The sequence below is a fragment of the Pristiophorus japonicus genome, chromosome 5 (assembly GCF_044704955.1).
Source record: "Pristiophorus japonicus isolate sPriJap1 chromosome 5, sPriJap1.hap1, whole genome shotgun sequence".
Classification (NCBI taxonomy): domain Eukaryota; kingdom Metazoa; phylum Chordata; class Chondrichthyes; family Pristiophoridae; genus Pristiophorus; species Pristiophorus japonicus.
In genome coordinates this window covers 234,356,274-234,378,197 of record NC_091981.1, presented here as the reverse complement: position 1 = coordinate 234,378,197, position 21,924 = coordinate 234,356,274, and the positions used below count along the sequence as shown (strand labels likewise).

General features: G+C 43.7%; 1 protein-coding gene across 3 annotated transcripts in view; it reads right to left on the bottom strand.

Annotated features, from left to right (window-relative positions):
* mllt10 (MLLT10 histone lysine methyltransferase DOT1L cofactor) overlaps window positions 1-21,924 on the bottom strand; it is a 359,252-nt gene that overhangs the window by 116,062 nt on the left and 221,266 nt on the right. For all 3 annotated transcript variants that reach the window (XM_070881398.1, XM_070881397.1, XM_070881399.1), the window contains exon 9: window positions 15,014-15,613. In XM_070881398.1, coding sequence (XP_070737499.1) covers window positions 15,014-15,613 — 600 coding nt within the window. The remainder of the gene's footprint in view (window positions 1-15,013; window positions 15,614-21,924) is intronic.

The window sequence follows — 21,924 nt, the reverse complement described above, 5'->3', positions numbered from 1 at the left end:
CTGAAGCAATTTATCAAGAATATGACGAGGTAAAGATATTGCACACTTTACCGATACTGAAAGATACAGGTCTCATCAATATAATATTTGTAATACAATCACATCACAAAGCTTGCTTATGTCATTAACTTCCATAAAATATGGTTGTTCCCTATTCTTTAAAGTATAAAATGTAGTTTTTTTTGGTTTAACCTTTCACAGTAGATTTTCAGAATTGCTAAGATCAAGTAATTTATTTTAATCTTCACTCTTCCTTCTTTATCTCAGTTATTTACATAATTCCAAGATATTTCTCTTCACTTCACTTCTTAAGGTGGAATTCTATTTGTTGCGGAGATTACAACTGGTGCAGCACTGATGTGTGATATGTTCCCCCTTCAAACCTCATTCTTCATGGTCCAATCCTGGGTAGCTGACAAACAGACCAACTCTGGTCATAATTTTCTACATCAGCATCAAAGTACCTCAAACATCAATATTAAAACCTCTAGCTCGGAGACAAACATTAGACCTCTTCAGCAAAAATAAAATTCCCCAAACTGTCAGTTGAGAATTATTATTTAGTGACTTATGCTAAATTTTAAAGCTACCATTTATAAACCAGCAAATACCACAAAAACTACCAATTAAATCAGTCAAATTTCCCATTTTTACACAGTTTAAGACTGATCACCTCTAGCTTATTGAACATTTAAAAAAATTAACATTTCTCCAGCCACACATTCATGCCTTTGCATTGTTCCCCCACCAACCCAGGCACCATCCAAACCATTCTGGGGCCACGATTTCACTAACAGCGGCGAGTTGGATGCAACTGGCATTGGTGGCGTGTGGGGAACGTACTCCCGGCTCCAGCCCGCCCTCACACAGCAATCTTCCCTTGATGGGGTTTGTTAAGCCCGCTGTGTGAGGTTCCCAGCCAATTAACAGGAAGCGAGTCTAATGACATCATCTGATGTTGCGTCATCAGCCGGTTTCCTTGAAGGGATCATGGCTAACTTTTTTTTGACAATTCTTCTGTCAGTATTCTACAGCCAAGCACTGCACAAAGGTGCTGGCTGCACCCAGGCTCTCCCATGACTCCCTCCAGATGTTTATGGAGGGAGTCACAGCACGCAGGGAGGTTCTCTTCTCTTCCAATGGACGGAAGAGATCCAGGACACCAATGCAGCCTGGCTGCACATTGCACAGGAGAGCACAAGCAGAGATGTCGTCAGAAGGACCTGGCTGTAATGGCACAAACCTTTCAATGATCTAATTAGATAACAAAACATTACTGCAAAGCCACACTCAACCTCATCCTGCTGTGCCACTCATCACATCTCCATCACTCTGCATTCCCTACCCTTCCCCCTGCAAATCCTTACTCACACCCACCTGCCTTGCACCTCCACCATCCCTTTCTCTCAACATTCTCACTTCCCCATCTCAATAGCCACCCATCATACTGACCCTCATCCTTGTCCAATCATACTAACTAACACACAAGGGTAGGCACTTGGGTCTTTTGGCCAATGTACATGTAGAGTTTCTGTTAATGTGTTGTCAAACATTGAAATCTTTATTTTGAAGACTGTGTTCTTGGACAGATTTGTATGCACCATTGGAAGTGGCTTCGTGAGTTGTACTGAATGGTCAGACAGAAGGGTGCCCTGCACAATGATGATGAGTGTGAAAGGAATGGCTTGGGCATTGCAAGGATGCTTTATGGTGATTGTATGGGGTGGTGCCAACCTGGCACATCATGTGGCAGCCAGGGTACACAAGTGAAGTAAATGTAGCCATCCCGAGGCCATCCCTGGCCTCCCAGGCAGCAATGGGGTCGGGAGCTGATGCCCTGTGCAGCATCAGGTGATTGCAGAGATGGTTGGTGGTGTTGTTGGTGATGCTGGTGTGTCTGGTAATGTTGGTGTTGGGGCTGATCGCAGTGATATTCTGAGGACCAAGGTGAGATTTATTTCAAGAGCACCAATGCTGCTGGAATAGATAGCAGGTAAGGTTGAAATGATGTGATCTGTCAATGGTAAGAGATTGCTCCAAGGAGATGACAGTGAATAGGTGACACTTCCAAACTGCATACAGCTCAAAATTTTCTTCCAAATCTTAACGGCTTTATGCCTCGGACATTGAAAAGTGAACAGCTATGAAATGGTAGCTTTTATACCACTTCTGCAGCTGTCAACCAGCCAAAGCAATAGAGAGTTACTGAGAACTCGACTCCACTTACCTGGTGTGTTCCCCAAAGGACGGCAAACTCGTCAAAAAGTTGGTAAAATTGTAACTGCCTGCTTTTAATCCTCTTAAATAGCATTAAATACCTTAATTAACTGGCTTGCTGCTTGGTGTCAGGTCTGCGATCCACACAGATCTGACAGTTGAGAAACTGACACGGAGGCGGGTTCAATGCGGCATCCCAATCCACTGTCAATTAGGGACATTTTGACAGTGGGCCCGCCTCCAAAACCATACTCGCAGGGCTGGGAAGATTTCGGCCTGGAAGAACTGAATAATGGCACTCTTGACCATACAAGACAGCTCTATCAAGGCAATCAGGTTCAGGTAGGGCTTTGGTTAACCAGATGGCTTTGTGTTTTTCAATGCAGAAAACAAGGCAGGCAGATAAAAATACCAGTCTCCCCAAGAAAGATTCAAAGCTAATAAGATGCCTGTGGTAAGAAGTTATCCATGAAAGAAAGACTCCTGGCGTGAATCTCTTCTTACTCAGCCCAGTGTTTGCACATAGCAATCCGTTTAGATAGATGTATCCACAGCACACATCTCCCGAATGCAGAGCAGCCCTGTGCAAGACAACACAAACAGGAAGTATGCCTTTTGGAGGATTAAACTATAAATTTCCTCAAAATTGGTGACAGAAAAGTTTCAGGAGTGGTGTTTTTTCATTTAACTTGGCTTAGAATCTATGGGGCTCCCGCTGACCTTCAATATAGGCTGAGAAAGCTTCCTTTTCACAAATGCTTTCTCGAGGCATTTAATCACGAGTGCAGATTCCTCTATATACTTCATGGAGCATAAGCCCAGAACAATGTGGACAAAGTGTAAAGCAGTAAAGTTATATAATGGAACACTACAACTTAATATTTGGGTGGGAGGGGCCTAAGAGAGGTTACATATAGTTCCAGCTTATGATGACTTTCCACAACAGGAATCAGTGTACTTCTCCAAGTTAAGGGATTCCAGGTGGACCCTATTTAAAAAAGGAGGCAGACAAAAAGCAGGAAACTATAGACCAGTTAGCCTAACATTGGTGGTTGAAAAAAATGTTGTAGTCCATTATTAAAGAAGCAGTAGCAGGACATTTGGAAAAGCAAAATTCAGTCAAACAGAGTCAGTATGGATGTTTGACAAATTTGCTGGAATTCTTTGAGGATATAACGAACAGGGTGGATAAAGGAGAACCAGTGGATGTGGTGTATTTGGGCTTCCAGAAGGCATTTGACAAGGTGCCACATAAAAGGTTACTGCACAAGATAAAAGTTCACAGGGTTGGGGGTAATATATTAGCATGGATAGAGGATTGGCTAACTAACAGAAAACAGAGAGTCGGGATAAATGGTTCATTCTCTGGTTGGCAATCAGTAATGAGTGGGGTGCCGCAGAGATCAGTGCTGGGACCCCAATCATTTACAATCTATATTAACGACTTGGAAGAAGGGACTGAGTGTAACATGGCCAAGTTTGCTGATGATACAAAGATGGGAGGAAAAGCAATGTGTGAGGAGGACACAAAAAAATCTGCAAAAGGACCTAGACAGGCTAAATGAGTGGGCAAAAATTTGGCAGATGGAGTATAATGTTGCAAAGTGTGAGATCATGCACTTTGGCAGTAAAAAATCAAAGAGCAAGTTATTATTTAAATGGAGAAAGATTGCAAAGTGCCACAGTACAGCGAGACCTGGGGGTACTTGTGCATGACACACAAAAGGATAGTATGCAGGTAACATAGAAACATAAAAAATAGGTGCAGGAGTAGGCCATTCGGCCCTTCGAGCCTGCACTGCCATTCAATAAGATCATGGCTGATCATTCCCTCAGTACCTCTTTCCTGCTTTCTCTCTATACCCCTTGATCCCCTTAGCCGTAAGGGCCATATCTAACACCCTCTTGAATATATCCAATGAACTGGCATCAACAACTCTCTGCGGCAGGGAATTCCATAGGTTAACAACTCTCTGATTGAAGAAGTTTCTCCTCATCTCAATCCTAAATGGCTTACTTCTTATCCTAAGACCATGTCCCCTGGTTCTGGACTTCCCCAACATCGGGAACATTCTTCCCGCATCTAACCTGTCTAGTCCCGTCAGAATCTTATACGTTTCTATGAGATACCCTCTCATCCTTCTAAACTCCAGTGTATGAAGGCCCAGTTGATCCAATCTCTCCTCATATGACAGTCCAGCCATCCCAGGAATCAGTCTGGTGAACCTTCGCTACACTCCCTCAATAGCAAGAATGTCATTCCTCAGATTAGGAGACCAAAACTGTACACAATATTCCAGGTGAGGCCTCACGAAGGCCCTGTACAACTGCAATTAAGACCTCCCTGCTCCTATACTCAAATCCCCTAGCTATGAAGGCCAACATACCATTTGCCGCCTTCACCGCCTGCTGTACCTGCATGCCCACATTCAGTGATTGATGAACCATGACACCCAGGTCTCATTGCACCTCCCCTTTTCCTAATCTGCCGCCATCCAGATAATAATCTGCCTTCGTGTTTTTCCCCCAAAAAGGATAACCTCACATTTATCCACATTATACTGCATCTGCCATGCATTTGCCCACTCACCTAATCTGTCCCAGTCACCCTGCAGCCTCTTAGCGTCCTCCTCACAGTTCACACCGCCACCCAGTTTAGTGTCATCCACAAACTTAGAGATATTACACTCAATTCCTTCATCTAAATCATCGATGTATATTGTAAATAGCTGGGGTCCCAGCACTGAGCCCTGCGGCACTCCACTAGTCACTGCCTGCCATTCTGAAAATTACCCGTTTATCCCGACTCTCTGCTTCCTGTCTGCCAACCAGTTTTCTCTATCCATGTCAATACATTACCTCCAATACCATATGCTTTAATTTTGTACACCAATCTCTTGTGTGGGACCTTGTCAAAAGCCTCTTGAAAGTCCAAATACACCACATGCACTGGTTCTCCCCTGTCCACTCTACTAGTTACATCTTCAAAAAATTCTAGAAGATTTGTCAAGTATGATTTCCCTTTCATAAATCCATGCTGACTTGGACTGATCCTGTTCACTGCTTTCCAAATGCGCTGCTATTTCATCTTTAATAATTGATTCCAACATTTTTCCCATTACTGAAGTCAGGCTAACTGGTCTATAATTCCCTGTTTTCTCTCTCCCTCCTTTTTTAAAAAGTGATGTTACATTAGCTATCCTCCAGTCCCTAGGAACTGATCCAGAATCGATAGACTGCAGGAAAATGATCACCAATGCATCCACTATTTCTAGGGCCACTTCCTGAAGTACTCTAGGATGCAGACTATATTCAATGATGTGGCCCTTACGGCTAAAGGGATCAAGGGGTATGGGGAGAAGGCAGGAGTGGGGTACTGAATTTGCATGATCAGCCATGATCACATTGAATGGTGGTGCAGGCTCGAAGGGCCGAATGACCTGCTCTTGCACCTATTTTCTTTGTTTCTATGATATGTAGAGAAATGTTGCACAAATGTTGTCAATTCTCCTTTTAACTGCAACACTGTAAAAATATGAATTCAGAACCAGGGTTCTGTGAACAACGTCTCCAGTCCTTCAAGAGTTTTTGTAACAGCAGTTCATAGAATTTATAGATTTTTGTTCACCTCTACAGTGCTGGTGCCGCTGCAACCCGGGCCGAAAGGCTCCCCATCCCCGCGCGTCATTGCAATCCCAGCCCGAAAGGCCCCCCCCCCACCTCCCCTGCTGATGTAATCCCGGGAGAAAATCCCGCCCCCACCCCAATGCCGCTGCAATCCCGGGCCGAAAGTCCCCTCCCCCTGCCAGAGCCGCTGCATTTATAGGCCTAGTCTACTCAATCTCTCCTCAAAGGACAGCCCCCCACCCCCACCCCCCCCCCCAATCCCAGGAACCTTTGTTGCACTCCCTCAATGGCAAGTATATCCTTCCTTAGGTAAAGAGACCAAAACTGTACACAATACTCCAGGTGCAATCTCATCAGGGCCCTATATAATTGCAGTGAGACGTCTTTACTCTTGTAATAAAGGCCAACATACCATTTGCTTTCTAATTGCTTGCTGTACCTGCATGTTAACTTTCAGTGATTCGTGTACAAGGACATCCAGGTCCCTCTAAACACCAACACTTCCTAATCTCTCACCATTTAAAAAATACTCTGCTTTATTTTTCCTACCAAAGTGGATAGCTTCACATTTCTCCACATTATATTCCATTTGCCATGTTCTTTCCCACTCTTTTAGCCCGTCTATATCCCCTTGAAGCCTCTTTGCATCCACCTCACAACTTACATTCCCACCTAGCTTTGTATCATCAGCAAACTTGAATATATTACATTTGGTTCCCTCAACAAATCATTGATAGATTGTGAATAGCTGAGGCCCAAGCACCGATCCTTGCGACACCTGACTAGTTATAGCCTACCAACCTGAAACTGACCTGTTTATTCCTATTTTGTTTTCTGTCCGTTAACCAATCCTCAATCCATTCTATATTACCCCCAATGTCATGAGCCCTAATTTTGTTCAATAACCTCTTGTGTGGCATCTTATCGAATGCCTTCTGAAAATCCAAAAACATCACATCCACTTTATCTATTCTACTAGTTACAACCTCAATCATGATTTCCTTTTCAGAAATCCGTGTTGACTCTGCCCAATCCTATTATTCTTTTCTAAATGTCCTGTTATCACTTCCTGAATAATAGATTCTAGCATTTTCCCTACTGCTGATGTCAAGTTAACTGGTCTGTAGTTCCCCGTTTTCTCTCTCCCTCTTTCTGCGGGAACTGTTCCAGAATTTATGGAATTTTGGAAGATGACAACCGATGTATCCACTATCTCTATAGCCACCTCTTTCAAAACCCTAGGATGTAGGCCATCAGGTCCAGGGGATTTAATCGGCTTTCAGTTCTATTTTTTCTCCAGTACTATTTTCTTACTAATACTAATTTCTTTTAGTTCCTCATTCACACTAGACCCCTGATACTCCACTATTTCCGGGAGGTTTTTCGTGTCTTCTTCCGTAAAGACAGACACAAAGTATTTGTTTAATTTCTCTGCCATTTCCTTATTCCCCATTATAATTTCTCCTTTCTCTGCTCGGGGACCCACATTTAATTTTGCTAATCTTTTCCTTTTTACATTCCTATAGAAGCTTTTAGAGTCTGTTTTTATGTCTCTCATTAGTTTACTCTCATTCTATTTTCCCTTTATCAATTTCTTGCTCATCCTTTGCTGAATTCAAAAATCCTTCCAAGCCGCAGGCTTACTGCTCTTTTTGGCAACATTATAATCCTTTTCCTTTGATCTAATACTATCTTTAACTTCTCTTGTTAGCCACGGTTGGATCACTTTTCTTGTGCTTTAAAAGGAATGTCTGTTTGTTGTAAATTATGTATTAATTCTTTAAATGCTGGTCAATACTTGTCTACCGTCATGCCTTTTAATGTAGTTTCCCAATCTACCTTAGCCAACTCTCCCCTCATACCTACGTAGTTTGCTTTGTTTAGATTTAAGACCCAAGTTTCGGATTTAACTAAATCACTTTCAAACTTAATGTAAAATTCCCGAAAGGCCCTTTACTACAAGGTTATTAGTTAATTGTCATTGCACAATACTAAAATAGCCAAAAGGATATGGTGTACAGCGCGGCTCGGGATAGGGAAAACACTTTTCGAAACAGAGTGGATGTGAAATTGTTGGCTTGACTCCTTCTGGCTTTGTTTGAGATGGTAGTAAGCAAGTTGATAGCACCAAGGTCAGAGGCATGAAGTTTCAGACATGAATCAAGAAGGTTAGCTATATTTTGCCAGCATTCAGTTGGAGAAGGTTTTGGCTCATATAGGAAACTTGAATGTTTGGTAAAAATCTTTAGTTGAGGTGGTAAAAGAGAGCTATATCTTTGGCATCTATGAAAGCTGACGTCATAGATCTGGATGTCATCGCCCCAATCCTCTTCTTAATCTTCCTCGCTACCATACTCCACCTCACAGTCAACAAGCTCTCCGCTGGAGTGGAACTAAACTACAGAACCAGTGGGAACCTGTTCAACCTTCGCCGTCTCCAGGGCAGGTCCAAGACCACCGCAACCTCAGTCGTCAAGCTACAGTACGTGGACGACGCCTGCGTCTGCACACATACAGAGGCTGCACTCCAGGACATAGTTTACGTATTTACTGAGGCATACGAAAGCATGGGCCTTACGCTAAACATCCGTAAGACAAAGGTCCTCCACCAGCCTGTCCTCACCGCACAGCACTGCCCCCCCCAGTCATCAAGATCCACGGCGCGGCTCTGGACAACATGGATCATTTCCCATACCCAGGGAGCCTCTTATAAACAAGAGCAGACATTGGTGACGAGATTCAACACCGCCTCCAGTGCACCAGTGCAGCCTTCGGCTGCCTGAGGAAAAGAGTATTCGAAGATCAGGCATTCAAATCTGCCACTAAGCTCATGGTCCACAGGGCTGTAGTAATCCCTGCCCTCCTGTACGGCTCAGAGACATGGACCATGTACAGTAGACACCTCAAGTCGCTGGAGAAATACCACCAATGATGTATCCACAAGGTCCTACAAATCCCCTGGGAGGACAGACGCACCAACATTAGCGTCCTCGATCAGGCCAACATCCCCAGCATTGAAGCACTGACCACACTTGATCAGCTCCACTGAGCAGGCCACATTGTTCGCATGCCAGACACGAGACTCCCAAAGCAAGCACTATACTCTGAACTACTTCACGGCAAACAAGCCAATGGTGGGCAGAGGAAACGTTACAAGGACACCCTCAAAGCCTCCCTGATAAAGTGCAACATTCCCACTGACACCTGGGAGTCCCTGGCCAAAGACCGCCCCAAGTGCATCTAGGAGGACGCCGAGTGCCTTGAGTCTCATCGGCGAGAGCATGCAGAAATCAAGCGCAGGCAGCAGAAAGAGCGTACGGCAAATCTATCCCACCCTCCCTTACCCTCAACAACTATCTGCCCCACCTGTGACAGGGACTGTGCCTCTCGTATCGTCTGTTCAGCCATCTAAGGACTCATTTTAAGAGTGAAAGTAAGCCTCGAATCCGAGGGACTGCCTACGACGACGGATGTCACAAAGGAGCAGCATACAGACAGTGAAGAAGAAACATTGCAAGAAAAGCAGGTGATGTTGCAAGCAATCGAGTCCTATGTTTAGTCAGTAGTGTCGCAGGGTGGACACATAAGAGAGACATTAGAAAAGCATGGAGTGGTCAATGGTGTCAAAGATGGCAGAGAGGTTGAGGTGAGGTAGGGAGTCATGGTCACAGCCCAATACAGGCCTCAGTCCATGTGAATTTGGCGCAGATTAATCATTCCTTTTCAGTCAGGTTTAGTCTGAAAATAAAAGGATGGCAAGGATAACAAAAAATATTAACTGCTTCAAGTCAAAGTTGCTCATCAATTTGCTTTAAGAAATTACTTGATCTTGAAAAATTTACTTTTTTTTTGCTGGCAACCCAAACTAAGAGTTTTTGCACCAGTTTTCTGACATTGCAGTCATTTACCATCCAATACATCACATATAGTGTTATACACTTTATTTCTGCTTTTACTTAACAAACAAAAAAAATCACAAAAATACAGGCTATAAAATGTTGGATATCCTTTAAATTATTATATACTCAGTTTTACGTAGCCAAATTCCAAAGTAAACCTGACTCAGTGAACACTGTTGATTTGCTTACTCTGAAGACATAGAAAATCCACCCTCAAATTACTAAAGATCCATGGTAATTGTTATCAAAAAGGATTAAAAGGCCAGCTTCCTTGTACTTTGTTCCATTTATGCCTCAGGTCTCATTAAATTGAGGAAGGAAACAATGCTTTCTTAAGTTCCTGCACGGTATTAATACAAGACTAGCCTGCTGTTGACCCAGAAAATGGATTAAACTTGATGATTCATGAATTCTTACATCTAATTAGTTTAAGCTTCCTGAAGCATACAGAATCAAGGCACTATAAATATTCCATCCACTTAATGCATAGGTTACAAATTAAACAGTAACTCCCAGCCTAGGCAAAAGGGGTTAGAGAGGATAGGAAAACTTGCGCTGGTTAATTACTTTGCCAACACCATCGGAAGGGTATATTAACAAAGCAACAAATCAGCCCTAAATTCAGTGCAATTTGCTATGCACAAGTAATACTTCAAATTGACAGAATTTGTTATTCTCAACCAATTGTAAAAATGGATAATATTGGTCTGCAAGTCCATTGTTTTAGGCTTAAAAATAATTTCCAACATTAGTTCAATACAGTATCTGTGGGGATGGGCAAAGACACCAATTGAATTTAGTCAATTATTAGGAGGAGGTTCCAATTATCAAAATACATTTGTTTTCAATGTTATAAAAATTTAATGACATCCGAACAAAAACACATTCCGACCAATATGTGTCAGAGCAGTAATGTGTTAAATGCTTTGAGAGATGAGTATAGTTGCAGTTATTGCACTGGAATGTTATCAATGTGGGTGTCCATTAAAAAAAGTTGGCATCAGTAAAAGTGATCATAAAGTTGTCGGATTATTGTAAAAACTCAACTGATACACTGATATCTTCAAGCTGCTACAAAGAATAAGAACAAAACATGGCTGACTACACGGCTGCAACCTATGGGCTGTTCCCAGGGACACACACTGAGACAGACATCATCTGCTGCTGGAGGGCCATCAACTCGATCAAAGACGCTCTTTGGTCTTGCCGAAACTTGCTGGTCTTCCAGAGCAAGGAGGTGTTGCAGACTGGCGCAATCCAAGATCCAGGATTACGTGCTGAGGGATGCACTTAAAATTGGTGCAGCAGCCGCAAAGGCACGGTGGGGAAGGGCCACAGTTTAAAGCCCTTCTGCCACGGTAAACCCGGGGGCAGGAATCAGTACAAAACTCCCCTCATGCCATACTTGTAACTCCCTTTTTGTGTACATGGAGCACCACGATCTGTAAACACCTATGTAGTGCCATGTACAATGCAAGGTCTGTTTCGTAATGCACGTTGAGAAGGAAAAAAAATGTAAATGTACAGTCACCCATTCCGTGTACTGTATAGTGACACATGTAATGTAATTTGTCGAATGTACTACAATGTATCCCGAATTGTACTTGAAATGAAAAACAAGGAAATGTATCGAACGGAACTGCTGTCAGCACCCAAATGTAGTGTATGGGATTGCTGACCGCAGCTAAATGTACTGAACTGCTTTTGAATGTATTGTACAAATTTTTATACAAATAAAGTATATTTTGAAATTTAAAAAAAAGCAACCTAGGCATCGAATCTGTATGTCAGTCAATCCTGCAAAGTTCTCCTCAGGGGATTGTGCGACTAAAGTTGGGAAAGCTGCCCCACAGACTATTCAAGCAACAGCTAAACATACTAAACAGAATCATACCTATCAATGTCCCAGACTCCTCCATCATCTTCATCCTGTGTATGCCACCAACAACAGACCCACCAGAGGTGGAGCCGCAGTGGTTATACAGTCTGCCGGCGTGGGGGGGGGGGGGGGAAATGTCCTTTGGTGACCTCAACATCGACACCGGTCTCATGAAGTCTTGTGGGTTCAAACCAAACCTGGGATAGGAAATCTCCTGCTGATTGCCACCTACATCCCTCCCTCAGCTGACGAATCTGCACTCCTCCATGTTGAACACCACTTGGAGGAAGCACTGAGGGTAGCAGGGGCACAGGATGTACTCTGGGCAGGGAACTTCAATGTTCATGGAACCTTCCCCTCATGTTAACTGCTTAATTGTCCACCACCATTCATGACTAGATGTGGCACGACTGCAGAGCTTTGGCCTAATCAGTTGGTTTTGGGATAACTTACCTCTTGTCTATATAGCATGCTCCTTTTGCTGTTTAGCATACACGTAGCCCTATGTTCTAGCTTCACCAGGTTTCACCAGTGTTTACAAAAGAAAAGGATATTGGGGAGGAAAAAAATCCTGAATGTTAAAAGTTATGAGAGATATAATAAATAAAATGAAAGTATTTGAGATGTTAGTTAAGCCGAAGGAGGACATAGTGCCAAGACCTTATGGGATACATCCAAGGATCCCAAGGTAAACGAGGGAAGAAATAGCAGAAACTCTAGAAATGATATTCCAGGGTTCCTTTTATAGAGTAGGTGTGTGCAGGAGGTCTGGAAATTGGATGATATAATACATATTTTCAGGAAGGGAGACAGAGCTAACTTGGGTAATTGCAGGGCAGTTTGTTTATCATCTGTCATTGACAGAATTTAGGAATCTCAAGATAAAACTACGTAACAGGTGGGAAACCGATGCAAATGCCTAGAGGCCCATCAATCCAGATCTAGTAAAATAATTGAGTAGATTCATGGAAGTAAACCTGAGAATTATCTGTATGATAATGTAGTAAATAGTAGCCAAAATGATTCACAAGGGGAACAAATGGTGGTGCGAGCCACACAGGCGTGTTAAATCACTGATAAAATTGTTATGGGCACAGAAATTACAACATGGAAACAGACTCTTTAGCCGAAACAATAGTCCCATGTGCCCACTTTGTTCCCATATCCCTTTATTCCCTTTTCATTCAATCACCAATCAAACTTATTCTTAAATGTTGGCAGTGAATTCTACAGCTTACTGAGGGTTTATATAGATACATCATTATATCTCTACTTTTACATTCTGTGCCATAAAGAGAATTATAGAAACATAGAAAATAGGTGCAGGAGTAGGCCATTTGGACCTTCGAGCCTGCACCACCATTCAATAAGATCATGGCTGATCATTCTTTCAGTACCCCTTTCCTGAACTCTCTCCATTCCCCTTGATCCCTTTAGCCGTAAGGGCCATATCTTGAATATATCCAATGAACTGGCATCAACAACTCTCTGCGGTAGGGAATTCCACAGGTTAATAATTCTCTGAGTGAAGAAGTTTCTCTTCATCTCAGTCCTAAATGGCCTACCCCTTATCCTTAGACTATGTCCCCTGGTTCTGGACTTCCCCAACATCGGGAAAATTCTTCCTGCATCTAACCTGTCAAGTCCCGTCAGAATTTTATATGTTTCTATGCGATCCCCTCTCACCCTTCTAAACTCCAGTGAATACAGGCCCAGTCGATCCAGTCTCTCCTCATATGTCAGTCCAGCCATCCCGGGAATCAGTCTGGTGAACCTTCGCTGCACTCCCTCAATAGCAAGAACGTCCTTCCTCAGATTAGGAGACCAAAACTGAAAGCAATATTCCAGATGAGGCCTCACACTAAGGCCCTGTACAATTGCAGTAAGACCTCCCTACCCCTATACTCAAATCCTCTAGCTATGAAGGCCAATAACGTAGTAAATAGCAGTCCACATGTTTGAGAAGGGGTGGGATGAGCTGGGGGTGTAATTGGGCATTGACTTTATTGCCTTAACCATTTGAGATGCTGCTTTTAATATCTTGTGAACCTGAACCCCAAATCCTTTTGCTCTTACACATTACCCAGTTTTTCCCATTCAAAGTATAAGTACAGGTACAACGTCTGAAATCCGGAATCCTCGGGACCGAATGCATGCCGGATTTCGGGTTTTCGGACCTCACCGCCCACCGATCCTCCACTTCTCACCGCTCGCCGAAATGGCCGGTTTTCGGAAGTTCAGATTCAGGACGTTGCACCTGTATTACTTTTTTTAAAAACAAAACTTACCACTTCACATTTACTGACACTACATTCCATCTACTACTTTCTTCTCATGCCATCAATTTATCAATATCCCCCCGTAACTCCCTTAAATCTTCAGAATTATTTATTATGCCTGCTGTTTTAGTATTGTCTGCAAATTTAGATACCACACCCTGTAGCACTCTATCAAAATAAATGAACAGTGAAAATAAGCAGTACCGGAACAGAATTCTTTGGGACACCGCAATCCACTTCCAACCATTCTGAGAAACTCTCAAGAACGTGAGCAAGTGATTGCAAGAGAGGAGAGAGAGAGAGAGAGAGAGAGAGAGAGCGCGAGAGAGAGAGAGAGAAAGAGGGGGAAAGAGAAAAAGAGATGGGAGAGAAAGAGAGGGGGAGAGAAGGAGAACATAAGAAATAGGAGCAGGAGTAGGTCATCTGGCCCCTCGAGCCTGCTCCGCCATTCAATAAAATCATGGCTGATCTGATCTTGGCCTCAACTCTACATCCCCGCACTCTCCTCATAACCCTCGACTCCCTTATCTTTCAAAAATCTGTCTTTCTTCACCTTAAACATATTCACTGACCCAGAGAGTGGGGGTGAGAGAGAGAGAGAGAGACAGAGAGGAGGGGGAAGAGAGAGAGGGAGAGAGAGAGAGAGCGAGAGAGAGAGAGGAGAGTGAGAGCGAGAAGGGGGAAGAGAGAGAGAGGGAGAGAGGGAGGAGGGGGAAGAGAGAGAGGAGGGGGGAGAGAAAGAGAGAGAGAGGAGGGGGAAGAGAGAGAGAGAGAGAGAGAGAGAGAGAGAGAGAGAGAGAGGGGAGGGGAAAGAGAAAGAGAGAGAGAGAGAGAGAGAGAGAGAGAGGGGGGGAGGGGGAAGAGAAAGAGAGAGAAGAGGGGGAAGAGAAAGAGATGGGGGGGAAAAGAGAAAGGATTGGGAGGGGGGGGGAGGGGAAGAGAAAGAGGAGGGGGAGGGGAAGAGAAAGAGGAGGGGGAGGGGAAGAGAAAGAGGAGAGGGGAAGAGAGAGGAGAGCAAAAGGAGCGGGGGAGAGAAAAAGAGAAGTTTAAGTTACGTAAACACGCATATTGTAACAAATATTCTTGGTGCACAAACTTATCCAAACACCCACCTGAACCAGCTGGAGATGAGCTGACACTAAGACTTTGTAAACTTCCATTCCTGAGTAGAGATGGAGATTTCTGCAGACTTGCACTTGCCACACTTCCTGCAGCAGATGTAACAGATGACGATGGTGATGCAGAAGATATGGACAGCTGGGAAATGCTATCCTTATTTTTACTTCCTTTTGGTCTGCCAGGTCCATGCTTATACTTTTTATTTCCCTTTCGTTTTTTTTCTTTTACTGTCTCTTCCTCCATGACTGAAGATTGAGTTCTTTTATATCCTGGTACTCCACTTGAACTCACAGTAGTAACATGAGAGATGCCATAATCTCCGCAACTGCTCTCGGAGTGCTTTGAGTTTTCAATGTTTATTGTTTGGGGAGGTCCAGACGGTGTAGGTGGGAGGCCCAGCACAGGACTAGCACTAATCGAAGTCCTTTCTTGGTCAATAGTTTCTCCCTTCGTTATCTCTCTGGTTGAGGACTGCTGTGAATGACTGTAACCATCATTTCTTGTATCTGGTTCAGTGAAACTTTGAAACTCTTGCGGTGATTGGACCGAACTGCCAGATGATTTTACACTGCTCGGGGTTCCCAACAGGCTGCCTGCAACAGAAATATTAGTTAACTTGATAAAGCTACATTCAGTAAGATGAGTGTAAAACCAAGTATGGGATTTTGGTTTACTTAATCTTTCTATACATTAATAGATTTAACACAAATGCCATTTAAAATAGAATGCCATTTAAAATAGAACAAAGGCAGTAATTCACTTATTCTTTAAAAAAAATACTTTATCTGTTGGAAATCCTCATGCTTTCCCCTAGAAAATCAGGTTGTAAACATCCAGATTCAGTTTCACAAACAATTTTCATTTGCACATTCATAGTATTTTAACAATATGATAAAAAAGTACGCGTACTTCAAAAGAGCAGTATTCCTTGAGTAAACCTTATAAGCATTGCAACCAGCAATCTGCAAAATAAAAATCCTTTTGCTGACCAATTCAACAGACGAGTTAAAGAATAGCAGGTGCATTTTAAGTACTCCTGATAAGACTAAAAAAGCTTATGGTGCTCAGCTATCTGAACCAAATATTTATTCCATCCACTGATCAATCAATTCAAGCTGCTAAATGTCAGCCAACTTTTTTGTGAGAAAGTTTGGCCCTGTTGCACATTAACTCAACCGGGTCAAAATAGTATTTACTCACCTGAAGGGTCTAATAAAAATACATCAGGCTGTAGAATCAATTTTAGACAAGTGAAGAACTCATTTAGAATTGGTCAGTGAAAAAGTGGGAAGATGGAGGAGTCAGAAATAAATGCAGATAGAAAATCAACAGTTTTTAAATTGAGGTCCAACAACTCTGGGAATTACCAAGGGTTTTAACTATTAGAGGTATATAGGCAAAGAAATAAAGAACTGGCAGATCAAGGAGGTAGGCTTTAATGAGTGTCTTCCCCTTTTTATTTTGTTTCTTTGTTTCCCATGGCAGCTGGTAATTATTTTGCCATTCACACCCTATCTAGACTCATCTTTTGTTTCCTAACTTGTACTGTTACCATCTCAATTCAGCCCATCACCCCTTTGCCTCTCATCTCTTCTGCCTTTCACCTGATCACAGACCTTCCCTTTTGTTCTTCTCCCCCAGCCCCGCCCCACCCAACCTCCTCCCTTTCAGGGCCCCAGCACTTCAAGAATCTGTTACATTTCAAACTATTGCCAGTTTTGATGACGGGTCATCGACCTGAAACGTTAACTCTGTTTCTCTCTCCACAGATGCTGACTGACCCACTGAGATTTCCAGCATTTTCTGTTTTTATTTCAGATTCCAGCATCTGCAGTATTTTGCTTTTGTAGAGAGGTGGGGAGGTTTAGGAGGGAACTCCAGATCTTAAGAGCGCAAGCAGCTGAAGGCACGGCCGCCAATAGCGATCAAAATAGGGGATGCTCAAGAGGCCAGAATTAGAGGAGCGCAGTTATCTCGGAGGGTTATGGGGCTGCAGGAGATTAAAGAGGTAGGTAGGGGGGAGGCCATGGAGGGATTTGAAAACAAGGAGAATTTTAAAATCAAGGCGTTGTTTAACTGGGAGCCAATGTAGGTCAGGAAGCACAGGAATGATGGGTGATTGGTGCGAGTTCGGATACGTGCAGCAGCGTTTTGGATGACTTCAAGTTTATGTAGGATAGAACATGGTATCAAGGCAACAGTGTGAGGGGAGCAAGTGAGATCAATGTGTCCAATGCACTATCCAATTAAGACCAGCAAAATTCCTGGAAACCCATCTAATAAAAATAAAATTTAACTTAGTCATCATAAACCAGTAGTTTTGACACGAAGCCACAAACACAAAATGGAGGAGTTGATCTTCTGAATATTAAACAGTCACATTTCAGGATATTTGATTTTTTTTTCCATAGAAAGGATTTAGGAATGCGTTACATTTAAAATTAAGTGAATTTGCACAGGTTAAGCAAAATACCCCCAGCTGCAGGCTGAAAATGTGTATAGAAACTAGACAAGCCATTATGTGCAATATCACAAGGTCACAGTTTTCTTCAAGTGAAGACAGCAAGAGTCAATTGTCTCATCCCAGGTCATTAAGCCCAGATGATCCCTATTCATTTTGAGAATAACAGAAAATGGTTTTAAGATGCACACCCTAAGGGGTGAAAGTGGTAGCTGGTTTTATCGGCAGGCTTATCGGATGAGAAAGAAATCAAAGAAACAGCTCTTCGACTTTCTCCAATTAGGCAGAAAAAAAAATAAAACACATGTAGCTAGAACGATAGTTTTATGCCAAAATTACCATTTTCGCTGAGTTACCGTTTTTAGGCCCGCTTTTTGGCCTTCAACTCTGCACCGGTAAAAATCGGCGGTGCACGAGGGTTCACAGCGCAAACCACAAATTTCAGCAACTTTTGTCCGGGGCCAATAGTGCTGAGAGAGAAGCCTTGGGAGGGGGGGGATAAACAACAAAAAAATTGCAAAAAAAAACATTCACAAAACCCTTATCGATTAAATTGTTGAAAAAGAATTAAAAAATAAAAACTTTAACTTACCTTTTTTGCAGGTCTTCATACTAACTGCTGCTGGCAGGGCTGCACCGCAGGTTTGACTGCGTCGGTGGCGCAGAATACGGGTCCCGAGAGCCAAAAATCAATCGCAAACACAATTTGCGGCGTTGCACGTTGGCGCACCTCTCCCCGGTGGTACGTGAAAGCGCCGCCGCAAAAATGTACCCCGAAGATCCCGCCGACCCGGTTTTCGCCGTGGAGGGTCAAAACACAGCAAAAACCTGGTCACAAAGTCGCCACAATTTTAGCCAATGGGCAGTTATTGCTCATGCTGAGCCAGACCATGCGCCATTTCATATTAAGGGCCCTATATCATGTAATGTACAATCTATTATGACCACTTATTTACTGTGATATTCTTGGATTTTTACTGGTGTTTTGTGGAATGAATTCAGTAACTTTTATTTTTCTGTGAAAACTGCAAATCAGTGTCCTTGATTTTTTTTATATAAACACTTCCAGAAATTATCTCAGAAAACATTTATTCAAGAGATAAATGTTATGGATTTTTTTTAAAATTGAGAATGGAATGAGTTGCATTATTTCAGGTCAAGATGCAAAAAACCTACCTTACACAGCTTCTTGTGTCGTCTACTCAACAACAAATAATTAGTAATTCACTCAACTGTATAGATTAATCTTGTGAAATCAGTGATCAAATGTCTCTCTGTCTCCGAGCTTTCTTTCAGAAGTAAAACATATGTTAATAAATGTATTTATATTCTGAGCTGAAAACCTAAAGTTTGCCAATTGCACTGCCACAATCCCACTACCCTGTTGTTTTGTGTCTTCCTCTGCTTCAAATAGTTATCTAATTTTCCCTTAAAAGATGCAATGGTTTCTGCTGCAAAAACTCCATGGCATGCATGCTCCAACAACCCTCTATGTAAGGAAAAGTATCTAAACATCGCCCCTCAAGTTTACCAGAATGATACTGGACTTCAAGGGTTAAGGTACGAGGAGAGATTACACAAATTAAGGTTGTATTCCCTGGAATTTAAAAGGTTAAGGGGTTTTCAAGATATTAAGGGGAACAGATAGGGTAGATAGAAACTATTTCCATTGGTTAGAGATTCTAGAGGGTATAGTCTAAAAATTAGAGCCAGATCTTTCAGGAGTGAAATAAACACTTCTACACACAAAAGATGGTAGAAGTTTGGAACTCTCTTCCGCAAAAACAACCGATACTAGATCAATTGTTAATTTTAAATCAGAGATTAACAAAAGGATATGGGCCAAAGGCGGGTATATGGAGTTGGGTCGCAGATCAGCCATGATCTCACTGAATGGGGTAGGCTCGAGGGGCTGAATGGCCGACTCCTGTTCCTATGTTCATCACTCTCTTACTGATCATTAGTGAGCAGAGGAGTTTTGGGGGGTCGAAATTCAGGGTCTGTACAAGGCCCGTTTATACTATTTAGCGGCAGCCACATGGCAGAATCAAGTAGCCGCCGCGATGCAATCCAATGGCCGCCCCAACCCAAACTCAGGTTGGGGATTTTTCGGCCGGTCCCCAATTCGGCCCCGTGCTAATGACCGCCGCAAGCGCGTCATCAAAACACATACCGCAGCTCTCCCACACTTGCACAATACGGCGCCCCAAATTTAGTGGAAAAAAATCATTACCCTGCTGCGCAGTGCCCCCAACAGCTTTCTCTGCCAGTGCACTCTAAGATGCTGCATGTCGCAATGTGCGACATGTTGTACTGATGGTCAGCTTCCGTCCGTGTTACGCGTAGGTGCGTCATGAGCCAGGTGGCGAGGCCGTACCCTTTGTCTCTAGTTAGTCAGCTCTGCCCTTCCGGTTGCTGCTGAAACATGTCAGATATAACGCTGTCGCGTAGGATGAACACATCATGGGTGCTGCCAGGGTATCTTGCATCGACTGACATGATGTGCTGCTTGTCGTCACACACGAGCTGCACATTAATGGAGTGGAAACCTTTTCTATTCCTGTACTGCTCGGAATCCTCCACATGTGCTCGCAAGGCAATGTGGGTACAATCAATGCAGCCCTGTACCTTTGGGAAGCCAGCAATCCTGGAGAAGCCCACAGCCCTGTGTCATGCATTGCTTGACCGGTCATTGGGAACTTGATGAAGTCATTCCTCCGCACACAGTGCAGCCGTGACCTGGTAAATGCAGGCATGTATTGCACGTTGAGAGATGGCACACACATCTCCAGTTGTAGCTTGAAACGATCCCTCGGCATAGAAGGAAAGTGCAGCTGTAACCTTCACTTCAACAGACAAGGCAGTTGGCGTTCTGCTTTTCGGCTGTAAATCTGCTCTCAGCATATCACAGATCGCAACGACAATTTCTCTGCGGAAACGCAGCCTTTTGACACAATCAGCCTCGCTCATGTCCAGGAATGAATGCCTGGCTCGATATTGCCAACGTGGGTAAGGCCTCCTGCCCATCAGCCTACGGGCTATGACTTTCCTGATGAGGTGAGCTCGAATCAATTCTCTCCTATGCCATCATCATCATAGGTAGTCCCTCGGATCGAGGAGGACTTGCTTCCACTCCCAAAATTAGTTCTTTGATGGCTGAACAGTCCAATACGAGAGCCACAGACCCTGTTACAGGTGGGACATACATTCGTCAGGGGAAGGGGTCGGTCGAGCTGGTTTGCCACGCGCGCCTTCCGCTGCCTGCACCTGGCCTCTTCATGCTCTTTGTGTCAAGACTCAGAGCTCAACACCCTCCCGGATGGACTTTCTCCATCACGGGCGGTCTGCGGCCAGAGTCTCCCAGGTGTCAGTGGTGATGTCGCACTTTACCAGGGAGGCTTTGAGGGTGTCCTTATAACATTTCCGCTGTCCTCCTTTGGCTCGTTTACCATGAAGGAGCTTCTCATAAAGCATTTGCTTAGGGAGTCTTGTATCTGGCATGCGTACTATGTGGCCTGCCCAGCGAAGCTGATCAAATGTGGTCAGTGCTTCAATACTGGGGATGTTAGCCTGGTCGAGGACACTGATGTTAGTGCGCCTGTCCTCCTAGGAGATTTGCAGGATCTTGCGGAGACATCGTTGGCGATATATCTTCAGCGACTCGAGATGCCTTCTATACATCGTCCATGCCTCAGACCCATACAGGAGGGCAGGTATTACTACAGCCCTGTAGACCATGAGTTTGGTAGTAGATTTGAGGGCCTGGTCTTCAAACACTCTTTTCCTCAGATGGCCGAAGGCTGCGCTGGCGCACTGGAAGCGATGCTGAATCTCCACATCAATGTCTTTGTTGATAAGAGGCTCCCGACATATGGGAAATGGTCCACGTTGTCCAGGGCCGCACCATGGATCTTGATGATTGGAGGGCAGTGCTGTGCGGCAATGACAGGCTGGTGAAGGACCTTTGTCTTACGGATGTTAAGCGTATGCTTTCATATGCCTCAGTGAATACATTGACTATATCCTGGAGTTCAGCCTCTGAATGTGCACAGACGCAGGCATCGTCTGCATATTACAGCTCAATGACAGAGGTTGGGGTGATCTTGGACCTGGCCTGGAGGCGGCGTAGGTTGAACAGCTTCCCACTGGTTCTGTAGTTTAGTTCCACTCCAGCGGGGGTCTTGCTGATTGTGAGGTGGAGCATGGCAGCGAGGAAGATTGAGAAGAAGGTTGGAGCGCTAACGCAGCCCTGTTTGACCCCAGTCCGAACGTGGATTGGGTCTGTAATGGATGCCTCCTGCCCATCAGCCTACGGGCTATGACGTTCCTGGTGCGATGAGCTCAAATCATATGCAGTGAATTGATGGAGAACCATTGCATAATCCATGGTGTTGATAATGCAGCACCCATACTTGAAGTACAAATTAAACTTTTAAACTTTCA